The following is a 13,028-nucleotide window of genomic DNA, read 5'->3' on the forward strand; positions in this document are numbered from 1 at the left end:
CGAAGGAATGGCTGGCTAGGGTTGGCTAAACCAGCGAATTAATCCGGGTAATTTAGGGATTTTGAATTGGTTTAAATTATCTGGTGGAGATTCTGCAGTTTTTAGCCTTGTCACAAGTTACCACTAGAAAAGAGATATGTCTTGGGAAGAGATCTAGCGAGAAGAGGGAGCTTGTGCCTCGGACTTTGGGGCTCCCTCACCCCCGCTGTCTGCTAATCCCTCACCCTCGGACTTTGGACCTTGTTCCGCACTAGTTAGGTCTTTGGTTGTTTTCTCGGCTTTCGGTGTTGGATTTATGTCTTCGTGTTGGTGTCGAGGTAATGGTACCCTTCTTCATGCTCTTTGTGGTGGTGGTATTGCGGGCAGCTAGCAGCGTCGATGGCCCCCGGCTAGGGAAGTCTTGTTGGTGGCCGGCCCTTGGTGATCGCGGTGATGTTCCCCCGGCCGTTTTTACAAAAGCGACGAGGCTGTGGTCTTATTTTCTCCCCTAGGGTGTCTCCCTGATGCGACATACTCCTATTGCTCTTTGGTGGTTCGTGCTCTCCCTCGGTCACTGCGGCGTTCTCTCCACCGCCGCTGCGAAGCTGGCAGAACTTTTTTTAGGAGATGGTTCGTCTCTTGCTGGAGATTAAGATTGTTTGGCTATCTGAGGACCTGGTTGTAATTTCCTTGTTTTCTAGGATGCCTTGTATTTTTGAAAGTCTTTTAATATAAATCCATAGCCTTGTTCACAAAAAAAGTCACAGCTAGAAATACGGCAATGCTACACGTACAAACAGTTTACAGGCTTTTACAGGTGGGTTAGTTTTTATTGGTCAACAAGTGAGCGGGACGGCCCACCCCCCTGAAAATCAGGGGGGGAGAGGTTTGTGATTGGTTGTTAGATGGAAAGAGCTTGTAAAAGCTTGTAAATCTTTGTATGTCTAGCATTTTTGCTAGAAATACCATAAAAAGCATGGATATGGTTGGATTATAGTGGATAAACTTTGATTGTCTTAGTAAGGACAGTGGATTTCTGGCCCCAAGATTGATTATAGTGGATAAACAATTGATTTTCTATAAGTTCTGTAGTGTATGTAGTTACATGGGTTATCACATGGAAACTATGTTTTGTGGATTTATGACCCAAAGTACTTCGTACAAGTATCTTTTACATTTCTTATTGACGTGATTAGTAAAAGAAATGTTCAATCTGTGTGTATTTGTAACAGTTCTGACGATTGAAATGACAAGTAGAAAGCGGCCGATACCGCTTATTTGCAACTGAATGTGGCTGTGGGTATGGTCTAATAAATCATTTGTTTAGATGCATGACGTCAATAGTGCTTGAAATCTTGTTTTAAAAGTAATTGTTACTAATGCTTGAATTAATCACCTGTTAATGAAAGAGGAGATGGTATAGCTGAAAATATGTTACTGATTTGTTGTAAGCACTAAATAAATGTATTATGTAGAGCAGATGACACACAATTCATAGTTAATTTCAATCTCCATGATGATGCCCATTTGATAATTATAGGCGAAAAATGTTGGTGTTCTGTTTTATTCTGTCTCTTTGAAACAGTTGATGAAGTGTGAAATGTTATGTATATACTCCCTCAGTTCCTAAATATTTGTCTTTTTAGAGATTCCAAATGGACTATCACATACGGATGTATATAGACATATTTTAGAGTGTGGATTCACTCATTTTGCTCCGTATGTAGTCACTTGTTGAAATCTCTAGAAAGACAAATATTTAGGAACGGAGGGAGTACAATATACCGATGAACTTGGTTCTGACAGTTAAAATTAACAATGCTAACTCAGCTAAATACTTGCTCTACCTTCTAAATGACAATGCATTGTTAATTCATAACTTATTATTGCAAAAGAGTAAGATGTTTCCTGGCTTTTCTTATATCAGTCTCTGTAGGGTGATTCCAGGACCATAGACTAAGCTGATTGCTAGTGATTTCTGCACAAATTTCTTTAGCCCCTTGCTTCTTCTGAGATATCCTAACCCTGGCAGCGTAAAGCTTAATTGTTGTTAGTTTCAGTTTTCATTTCCTTCATACAAGATCAGGAACATCTAGGTTTCAGTTGAGTTGCTCTTATTTTGAGCTTTTGTACTTATAGTTTAGAGTATTTAACTCGTTGTACTTGTTTGGGCAGGTCTGTGAAGACATTCACATATGAGACGTTGAACAACATCGCGAGATTGATAAATGGAATATCAGCACTCTTGTTGACACTGTTACCTGGAAAAGCCAACATTTTGGAAGGGGTCAGTGGCTGGGAACTTAGGCCAGCATTTCGCGGGCCACGTCTTCCTCGTTGGATGGAAAGGTGAACACAGTTTCAATTTTTGGCACTTCTCTTTGGTTGCTGGATAGTTTTGAATATTTTTTTTTCATAATATGCGAGTACTATGTGGGCTAGGTTCTTTTCGCTTGCATCATTGCATGAGTACTTCTTTCTCTAGCCCGATAACTCATGTTATCAGTATTCATTGCCATGTTGCCTGTTACTAGTATATGCTCCCTCTGTAAACTAATATAAGAGCGTTTAGATCACTAAAGAAAGAGGGAGTATAGATTAAGAAAGAGGGAGTATAGATTAAGTATGGCTTCTTCTTTTGCTTGATAAGTTGATAATACCATTGAACCATTTCTGAATTCTGCAACCTCACTTGTTTGTTTTGAACTTCTGATAAAAAAAGTGGGGTCTCTTCATTTAACGAGTTCATTCACGAACTTTCTGCCGATTCGGAGTCTGAATCAATTGCTGGCTCTGTCCCTGGGGATGATGACAATGAAGAGTTTGTCTGCCCTCCTTCTCCGTTGTCCCAAAGTTCACGATTGTCACACACAAGCAGCTTTGGTAGACATGACCGTCGATTGAGAAGGCCTATCAAATATGCAGTTTCCTGGATTATTTGGCCTGTGAAGATTTTCCTTTCTTTGCTGCTCGTCTTGTTCAATGCTGTCAAATATCGGATATCAAGGGCATCTGCTAAAACCCCAGAAAGTCCTTATTTATCGAGGAGCATATCTGCGAAAAAACCAATTCACATGAAGGATCAAGTCCTACAACGAACGACTGATAGAAGGCGCGGAGTTGTCGAGGTAGTATATTTGAACAAATTGGAATCAGTTTAGTAATTTATTTATTTACTTACACCATACCAGGCCAGGAATCTGGAACCTCAAGATTGTTTAAAAGTATGTATATCCATTTGGCATTCACTCCTTTTTTTCTTTTCTCTTAGGATGTTCATTTGGCAGTTGAGATATTCATTGAATCAGTTTTTGACGTTGTTCATAAAGGAGCACATTATGTTCTTTCTCCTTCTGAGGTGTGGCAGAAGTTATTTTGGTGGATTCATGGAAACAGGGTTGGTAACAGTAGTCCTGCTGTTGATGTGCCAACAGCTAACATTGGCAGTGATAATCCAGTTCCAACTGAAAGGAAGACTGTATATCGTCATGCATTGAACACAGATTCTCGGACATGTGAAGATGTTATAACTGAACTTGGGTAGGTACCTCTGACCCTTCCATGTTTGTTAACATGCTAAAACATCTGGTACTTAGTTGCAAGTTCAAGATTATAAAAATTGTTTGTAGATATGGATAAGTTGTTTTTGCGAATGATGATTTAAGCATTTTTAAGGAGTGCAAGTTACCGTTAGTGTACTACACACGAGATGTTTGCTGGCTCCGTCCTCTCGAGGGCCAAATGTTGTTGAAGTATCGATGCAACAATGTTCTGCCTGCATTTCCGTTTTTCCAGCATATATCATATTAGTGCTAAAAAAATCAGTGTTGTCTAATATATATAGCCTTTTCCTGTAGTATGATTAGCTTAAATTAATTAAGTGAGTGGCTTGTTGAAAGCTTCACCTAGAATGATTATGTTTATTAATCCTTTAACTGTTTGGTTCCCAGCCGAAGCTTGCAATGCCTAAAGGTCAGGTGTGCCACAATGGTTTAGGTGGGTGTCTGGTTGGTCGTCACATGTGTGGCTTGGCCAGACTTTACTATTCATATGACCCGCATGTCATAGACTCGGATTTTGACCATACGTGTGGTGCTGAGTTTGTAGCCACACTTTCCCTATGCTTAGTTGTGGCGAAGTTAGACCATATGTCTGAACTGTTTAGGCGTTGTACAATGGAAGGTGCCTAGGGAAGGTGCTTAGAGAAATAAACCAGTTTTCCTTGAAGCGTTGGTGCTTATTTGTAGAGGGTAGACGCTTAATTAAGCACCTGTCATGTAGAGGTAAGCACTGGTGCTTTAGAAAAACTCGGTTTATTTTACTAAGCATCTTGCTAAGCACCTTACATTGTACTAAGCCTTACAAGTGTGGTGCTTTGTAGCCACAATTGTTTATAAGGCGGTAAGGCGAGCACCAACCGCCCTGACGCCTAAGCGCTTAAAACGGGCATAATTGCAAGGTGCTGCCAGGTGCCGCCTAAGCGTCCAAGGTGGGACGCCTTATGAACAATGCTGTTTACGAATCCACATAGTAGCACAACCTTTTCAATAATTGATTTGACTCTTTGTATTGATGACATTACTTTGTCCATAAATGATGGAACCATTCTGCCGTTATTTCCAGGTATCCTTTTGAGGCTATAAAGGTGGTTACTTCAGATGGATATGTTCTGCTGCTGGAGAGAATCCCCAGGTGAAAAAATAGCTATTTCTTGCCCTTATCTTTTCCCAATATTATGGAATGGGACTTGACACATGGCATGTTTAGGCGTGATTCACGGAAGGTTGTGTTGTTGCAACATGGAGTACTGGACTCATCTATGGGGTGAGTCTATGAAATTATAATTGGAAATTTGACAACATAATTGAAGATTTTTCGATGTTTGGCTATTCAATCGTGATTATTGGTTGCTATGCTAATTGATCACTTGATCCTATATTGTGGTTCATTCCTTCTGTATTGCTATTTCTTTCTTTTGATAACATAATGTGATAATTGGAACGATCTACTACTGTCATAATCCTAAATTCCTAATTACTGAGAAGTAGATAAAAGTGAATGATTCTTCTCTGCTTTGTTGAGAGGGGTCAGCCCCTTAATATAGTAGACAAGACTTGACTAATAAGCCGGTTAATATGTTCAAACTCGAATACGATCTCTAAACTAACTGGATTCTTTCCTAACACAGTTGCTTAATCAACTAGGACTCTAATTAAGGGATAAGACTCCATGTTTGATGGGCTGTCTCACATAAAATCTCTCCTTCATCGAAAAACAGCTTGTCTGCAAGCTGTAGGTTGTCAATTTCCTCCTAGGGGACCTTGGGTGCTACCAGTTGTGGAGCTATCTTGGTCGTTGTTAAGTTACTGTATATATCATTGTATCTCTAGTTACAGTACTCTCCCCTTGATAGTACTCCCTCTGCAAAGAAATATAAGAGCGTTTAGATCACTAAGTAGTGATCTAAACGCTGTTATATTTCTTTACGGAGGGAGTATTGTTTTTATAGGTGACTAACTAGCAAAAATGCCCGTGCGTTGCAACGGGAGAAAAAGGATCACACACCCCTAAGCCCAATATGCATGGCGATGGAAATGTATGTTGCGGAATAACATGAAGCAGAATTGTGATTTCAGCCAACCAATCTTTGCAAATGGCTAAGAAATTTAGACATTGTACAATTTGTGAGTTAGGTTAAAGACAATCATCTCCAACAGAAATGAAAACAATAAACTCATGCATAAGAAAAGACATACAAAGCATAAGAAAATTCGAAATACCGAAACATATTTCTTCTGCCAATGCAAGATGTTATTCCTCACATTCATTTCATTATCAGAAGAATAAAAATTTAGGATTTAATACAGCTTTTAATAGGAATAATGTGTACTATAATTAAGCACGGGCTAGGTTGTCACCGAGAAAGCATATTCAGTACTATAATCAAGCATAGGCTAGGTTGACTACCCATCGTTTGGTTTATAGTGTGCGTATATCTCAACGAAAAAACCAAATATAAGTGCAGTAAATATAGATTATCAACTACTCCCTCCGTTCTGAATTACTTGTCGCAGGTATGGATGTATCTAGATGTATTTTAGTTCTAGATACATCCATTTCTGCGACGAGTAATTTGGAACGGAGGGAGTATAACAGAAAGTTATAATTTTAGTATACAATGAGGGTAATTTTTTTATAATTTAGTATACAATGCAGATTAAGCACCATACTGACAATAAAAATGTCGTATACACAACACTTCTATTGAGTTACTGACATCATACAGTAAAAAGACTGCGATCCAAATTGCTTGCCTGCACTAGAGCTTCTTATACTGTATGCAACTCTTGTTCATTAAAAAAAGAAACAACTTAGATTTTGCATCAAAAATATAACATTGGTGGATGTATATTTCCCGTCCAACTTCAGTACTAGGTTGTACATCGGATGTTGATGCATAATGAGAAAGCATATCACATCAGCAGATTAGCCATCCTAATGAGTTACTCACATATGACAATAAAAATATTATACATGAAATATTTTTATTGAAGTAATTTTACACAGACGCAATTGTTCCTCCGTACCTTCAGTTACGCTAGGCATGACATCTTCTTCCTTGTTCACAAACTTTACTGAGATTAGCCCTATGACCATGATTTCTGAATGTGTTTTATGTGGAGTGTCCGAAAGACAATTTGTTTTGTCGTAGCCCATGTATGCTCCTGCTATATATAGGCTGTACTATGTTGTAGTAGACATAGGTGTTTCCCTGTTGCTTCGCTTTCCGGCTGTACGCGTCACGTTTTATTTTGCTGGGTATGAGCAGCGCATGCAGCAGCAAACCTGCATGCAATGGCATCATGCAACGTGAATCAAGGTTCTCCCCTCCTTAAATTATGCTCGATCCGCTCTAAAGTAACCAAAGTCCTGACTCGACTTCAACCGCAGCACCCCAAACCTTCACACGGGAAGGACAGGAGCGGCGCTAATTATTTTGGTTGTTGACACCCAGTGGCATTACCGTCGTCATGCTGACGCCTAGAGCTCCTTATCCATGTCCAGTCTCACAAGCATCTCTGTTGTCACCGTTGACATCACTGGCGGGACGGAGCCGTGTGGGACGACACCTCGGACTCGTATTGGCCCTTATCTGCTCCATGTGTATCTCCATATCTCAACGGTTTAATTACCTTCTATTTTCCTTTCTCCGAGGCAGCTTCTTAACACCTGGGAAAGTCAAAGAAGTATATAAATTTGGTCGGTTAGATTTAAGGAGTCGATGTAGGACTATTGAAGATGCAATTGACCTACTGTTTAACGCACAAACATGTTCTAGCTCGTTGGTATTGTGACCTGTGTAGAACAGGAGGTCGCGAGTTCGATACTCCAGACCAGCGCGCAAATTTTTGCGCCTCGGCCTGATTTTTTGGGCCACTGGCCATCAGCACACATGGAGGGGTGATTATTTGGGCTTTTGGGCCACCAGCCGTCAGCACACGGAGGCTTCGTGAGACGCATGGATGGGGAAAGCTGACGTACGAAGAAATTAAGACGGACGGACGAAAATTAGAAGGGACGGACGAAATTACGGTGGTAAGAAGCGATAGATACTTTATTAGTAGGCATAGATTTACTTCCGGTGCTTTTCCCTGGAAAATTAGTAACTTAAGTGTGACAGTACAAATTACTGTTTATAGTTGGTAATTCTAGTGCTGAATGGCTGCCGAGAGATAATGTACTCCCTCCGTTCACTTTTATAAGTCGTTTCAGACAAGTGAAATTGTGCTGTTTTGCACATTGTCTGAAACATCTACAAAGCCTTATAAAAATGAACAGAGGGAGTATAATTTTTTGGGGATAATGGTACTGTGTCGATATAAATCTGTCCTCTTGTTTCCCCTGCAGTTGGGTATCAAATGGTGTTGTTGGCTCACCTGCATTTGCAGCTTATGATCAAGGTCAGTAATCAAAGTTGGATTTAATGTATTCCACTGCTGGGCCGCAAATGCTGAAGTTCTTTCCTCGTTTTTGATTCCGTGTAGGTTATGATGTTTTTCTTGGAAATCTCCGTGGTTTGGTTTCAAGAGAGCATATGGATGAAAATCTTTCTTCCTCCAAGTAAGTGCTACTCCCTGTTTTTTAGACCGTCTTATATTAATGAACAGAGGTTGTATTAGTTTATTGGTTGAGATAATTTTTTACTCCTGTATATGCCAAATCAATTTGGTTACTGTGCTTGCTCATCTCTGATGCTCCTTCTCAATTCATGTTAGGTACTGGAAATATTCTGTCAATGAGCATGGAACCAAAGATATGCCAGCAATAATCGAGGAAATTCACAAGATTAAAACTTCAGAACTTGGCAGCAGTCAGAATCTTATTGGGGAGGAAATGGAAGATCAAAATGGTGACATAAAGAATTCGGAAATACAGACTTCAGAGGAAGACGTGACAAAAAATCAGCCTTATAAGCTCTGTGCTGTCTGCCACAGCCTGGGTGGTGCAGTTATGTTGATGTATGTGGTGACATCAAGGATTGCGCAGAAGCCCCACAGGTTGTCAAGATTGGTCTTGCTATCTCCTGCTGGTTTTCACGAGGATTCAAATGTGGTGTTCAGCTTGGTGGAGAAGATCATCCTGTTTGTTGGTCCAGTACTTGCTCCACTTGTGCCTGGGCTGTACATACCAACTCGATTCTTCAGGATGCTTCTGAACAAATTAGCTAGGGATTTCCACAACTATCCAGCTTTGGGTGGTCTCGTCCAAACCCTTATGGGGTATGTTGTTGGTGGTGACAGTTCAAATTGGGTGGGAGTACTTGGGTTGCCTCACTACAACATGGATGACATGCCCGGTGTATCGTTTCATGTTGTACTCCATCTTGCACAGATAAAGAGGGCGAAGAGGTTCCAAATGTATGACTATGGAAGTGCCGCGGCAAACATGGAAGCGTATGGAACACCAAAACCATTGGACCTGGGAGCTCACTACAGTCTTATTGACATCCCCATGGACCTGGTTGCTGGGCAAAGAGACAGAGTAATCTCACCAACCATGGTGAAGAAGCACTACAAGTTGATGCGGAAGGCTGGTGTTGAAGTCTCCTATAATGAATTCGAGTATGCTCATTTGGATTTCACATTTTCACACAGGGAAGAGCTTTTGTCCTATGTTATGTCCCGCCTGGCCTTAGCAGCTGACGCAGGTAAAGGCCGCATCAAGCAGACCACTGTGCGACTAAGGAAGCCGAAGAGAGTTCAGTCAGAAATGGAGAAGGATCGTGCCATGGAGTATAGAGGCGCAGATGAAGAGATACCTGGTGAACCAAATGGGCATAGCAAGTGATGCAAATTTCTGACTAGCTGTTGTTGTACGTAGTTTTGTGCATAGGTATATATATGACACGCCGCTCTCTGCATACTTCTACAATCTACACCATGTAGAAGAATATTTGAGGATGGATATTGCACAGTTTTAATAGTTTAGTTCGATGGGGACTCTTTTATATCCTTGTCGGAAACCAGACTGGTACATGTATACATGATATGTTAATGTTTTCACACAAATGAATATAACTGACACAAGGACAGGCTATTTTTTTGGGGTGAATTAGGAGCGCTTGATAAGCCGCGGCATATGTCTACATTTCATCAAACACATGCCATGCAGAAAATACAAGTACCTTTACCTGGAACACAATGCATTCCATTAACTCGCGGACGCGGCGATATCGCCGGCCACGGCACCAATCACCAAGTACATTGGGGGGCAGGTTAGCGATCCACATGCGGTCATCAGAGCTGACCCAGAACTATAACTCGCCAGTAAATGAGCTAGGACATTACATTCACGTTGATCAAAATTAACTTTGTAATCTATGAAGCCCAGCTGTAGCTGAAACTTGGACTCCCGATCTGCCGAACTTGAGTCATTGGCTTGCTTGAGGGGAAGATCACACCGCCCGGCCCATTCCAAACCCCTTGGCAAGATTGATTGCTTTCATGAGGGCTGCGGCCTCAGCCTGTAGAGCCGCCGATTGGTGCAAGACGGTACCAGCAGCAGCAAAAAGACATCGCCCGTCGAGTCTCTGGCAATACAGCCCCAGCCGGCCGTTCCCGAAGACACCATGAAAGAAGCATCAAAGTTCAGCATAACCCATTCAGGCCATGTTTGGCACCAAGGGTTTTCAAGGATTATTGGGGATTTGGTGAACCCCTCCCCCGCACCAAATCCCTCTAAATCCCCTTCCCCCTCCCAAACCCCTTCCCCATCTATCCATATAGAGTGTTTGGCATGCAGGGACAAATTTGGTCCATTTTAAACATGAACTTCAACAACACACTGATTAAAATCTGATCTTTACTGCTGAACACGCTGAAGCATCAATGGCCATATCATCAAGTACTACTGAAAGCAACAAATCATAATCTTTAAGAACAATGGCATATAAACTAAGAACATCAAAGGCCATACACAGGCATGCATCAGAATGTACCAACAACACCTAGGGTGCAACACAAACATCACTTAAATTCGGTTTCTGCTTCCCAACATAGTTTCAGTTTCGACGCCGACGCACATGCATACTTCAGTTCCATCGCATCCCTGAAAGCAGCAAGTCAATCAGAACATTAGACACCCAGTCAAACAATTCACAGCTACAAGAGTACTTCAAATACTTTCTCAAGAAAGAAAACAGGGGGGAAATATGGCATGGAGTCTGTTTCTTATACTTCATGATCTGAAACAGATGGACTCGCACTCCTTTGTCAAAAAGTATAACAAAATCACTTCTGCTTCGGTAGACCCCCTAAACACAAGGACGGCTCAGATTAGCCCATACCTCTTCATATGAAGGGGCATGATAGTAATATTTATATTTTTAGTCCGTGAATGAACGCGCACATCCTCCCGCGCTGGACCGGCCCATACATCATGTTTTTTATTTTCTAAAACCGCAAAAATAAGTAAGTGCCGCAGAGGATTCGAACCGCCCTACACCAGTAATTAGCACAGGCGCACTAACCAACCGGGCAACTGAACAACATGTGCTAGATATTTTTTTTGACTAAAAATAGAACACCGGAAAGCGCACTATATCCTGTTTGGTTTTCTTTTCCGCTTTATTTTTCCTTTTCTTTATTTGTTTCCCTTTTCTTTCTTAAATGCGTAAAGATTTTAAAATTCGTGATTTTTTTAAATGAAGAAAAAAATTCAAAGTCGTGAATTTTTCTTCAAAGTGGGTGCACTTTTTTTTTCCAAAAATGGTGAGGTTTTTCCCCCAAATTCGTGAACTATTTCTGTAATCAGTGATTTTAAAAAAGGATTGAACTTTTTATAAAAATGATGAATTTTATTTTAAAAATGAATGAACTTTTTTTAAATCAATGGACTTATTTACAAAACTGATAAAGTTTTATTGAAAAAATATTTTTTTTATTTTGATTTTTAAAAAAAATCAATGACTTTTTTTCGAATTTGTGAACTTTTCCCAAAAATGATGAAGTCTTGTTTTACTTTTTCTGATCAATGAGCTTTCTTAAAATTCAGTTAACTTTTTAATTTTTTTGTGAACTTTCTTGAATTCCTAATTATTTATTTTAAAAATTATCTAAAAGTCAATGATCAAGTTGTAATTAAACTCCCTCCTCTTTCTTAATGAGCGTTCTTTGAAATTTATCTTGGATGCTTGGCATGGTGATACTAGTGTGTGGAACAAATTTGAGTCCATTTTATTGATGTGAAAAAAGTGCATCCAGACTTGCCCTACCAGCCTACCCGAGCCATCACCTTTGAACATGATATGCTTCTTGCCATGCACAAAATGACACCAAAACTTGTCAGTATGTGGCCATGCTCAGGGCTGGCCTTCATGCAAAATTTGAAGGAATTCGGACACCTAACGCACATTGTGTCACGTTCGGTTAGTGTTTTAAGATTTTTTTTTCACGGGAAAACCTTAGTAAATGCATAAAAAGTCAGAACTCAGTGAAATTTATCATGGATGCTTTGCATGATGATGTTAGTGTTTCGAAAAAAATTGGTTTCATTTTATTGGTGTGAAAAAAGTGCAACCAGACTTGCCCTACCGGCCTACTCAAACCACCACCTTTGAATATGGTGTGCTTCTTTCCATGCATGAAATGACATCAAATTTTGCCAGCATGTGAGCATGCTAATGGCAGGCCTCCATCGAAATTTTGAAGACATTTGGACACCGAACGCACGTTGCGTCACGTTCGACTAGTGTTTTAGGGTTTTTTTCACTAGGAAAACCCTAGAAAATGTATAAAAGGTCATAATTCAATGAAACTTATCATGGATACTTGACATGGTGATACTAGTGTGTGGAAAAAATTTGGGTCCATTTATTGATGTGAGCATTTTTTGAAAGAAAAAAGAATGAAAAACGAAAAACAACAAGAATGAAAATAAACAAAAAAGAACAGTAAACCGGTCGCTAAATGATTTATTTTCATTTTCCTTTTTCTATTTAATAGATGCTCTGAAATTTTAAAAGTGTCCGCTTCTTTTATGTGAGCATGTTCCTATTTAAACGAATAATGAACAAACATTTTTTGTTTAAATGAACATTTTTTCTATTTAATAGATGTTCAGAAATTTAATTATATTGATATGAGCATTTTCTATTAAACAAACAATTTTTTGACATATATGCACTATTTTCTTAAAATGCGAATATCTGTACTTTATGAACAGAATTTTAAAAAGCAATTTTTTAATTCAAAAAACAATAAGTGTGAGAATTTTCAGAAAATAAAAAAGAAACAAAAATAAAAAAATAAAAAAATAAATAGAAAAAACGGAAAAGAAATAGTGATAACAATACCGATTCAACAAACTGAAGTAGAGGAAAAGAAGTTTAAATACCCAAGCATTAGGTTGTTCTAGTTGGTTAATGTGGTTTTCCTTAGACCAAGAGGTCTTGAGTTCAATACATGGTGCCTGCGCTATTTTCTGAAATTTAATAAAAAGTGGGTATGATGTCTCGTATGTGTCACATAAGCATATGAGTATACGGATTG

At 39.6% G+C, this 13,028-nt stretch overlaps 1 protein-coding gene and 1 long non-coding RNA gene across 2 annotated transcripts in view; one reads left to right on the forward strand and one right to left on the reverse strand.

Annotated features, from left to right (window-relative positions):
• Window positions 1–9,591, forward strand: part of LOC123061171 (uncharacterized) — a gene marked incomplete in the record, with an annotated part of 9,995 nt that extends 404 nt beyond the window's left edge. The window contains 8 exon segments of the mRNA XM_044484115.1: window positions 2,155–2,328; window positions 2,702–3,107; window positions 3,251–3,519; window positions 4,603–4,671; window positions 4,747–4,803; window positions 7,888–7,940; window positions 8,025–8,100; window positions 8,256–9,591. Coding sequence (XP_044340050.1) covers window positions 2,155–2,328; window positions 2,702–3,107; window positions 3,251–3,519; window positions 4,603–4,671; window positions 4,747–4,803; window positions 7,888–7,940; window positions 8,025–8,100; window positions 8,256–9,327 — 2,176 coding nt within the window.
• Window positions 9,592–10,324: 733 nt separating this feature from the next.
• LOC123061172 (uncharacterized) overlaps window positions 10,325–13,028 on the reverse strand; it is a 5,199-nt gene continuing 2,495 nt past the window's right edge. The window contains exon 3 of the long non-coding RNA XR_006428610.1: window positions 10,325–10,587. This is a non-coding gene — a long non-coding RNA (uncharacterized lncRNA). The remainder of the gene's footprint in view (window positions 10,588–13,028) is intronic.

This window comes from Triticum aestivum, chromosome 3A, assembly GCF_018294505.1.
Source record: "Triticum aestivum cultivar Chinese Spring chromosome 3A, IWGSC CS RefSeq v2.1, whole genome shotgun sequence".
NCBI lineage: Eukaryota > Viridiplantae > Streptophyta > Magnoliopsida > Poales > Poaceae > Triticum > Triticum aestivum.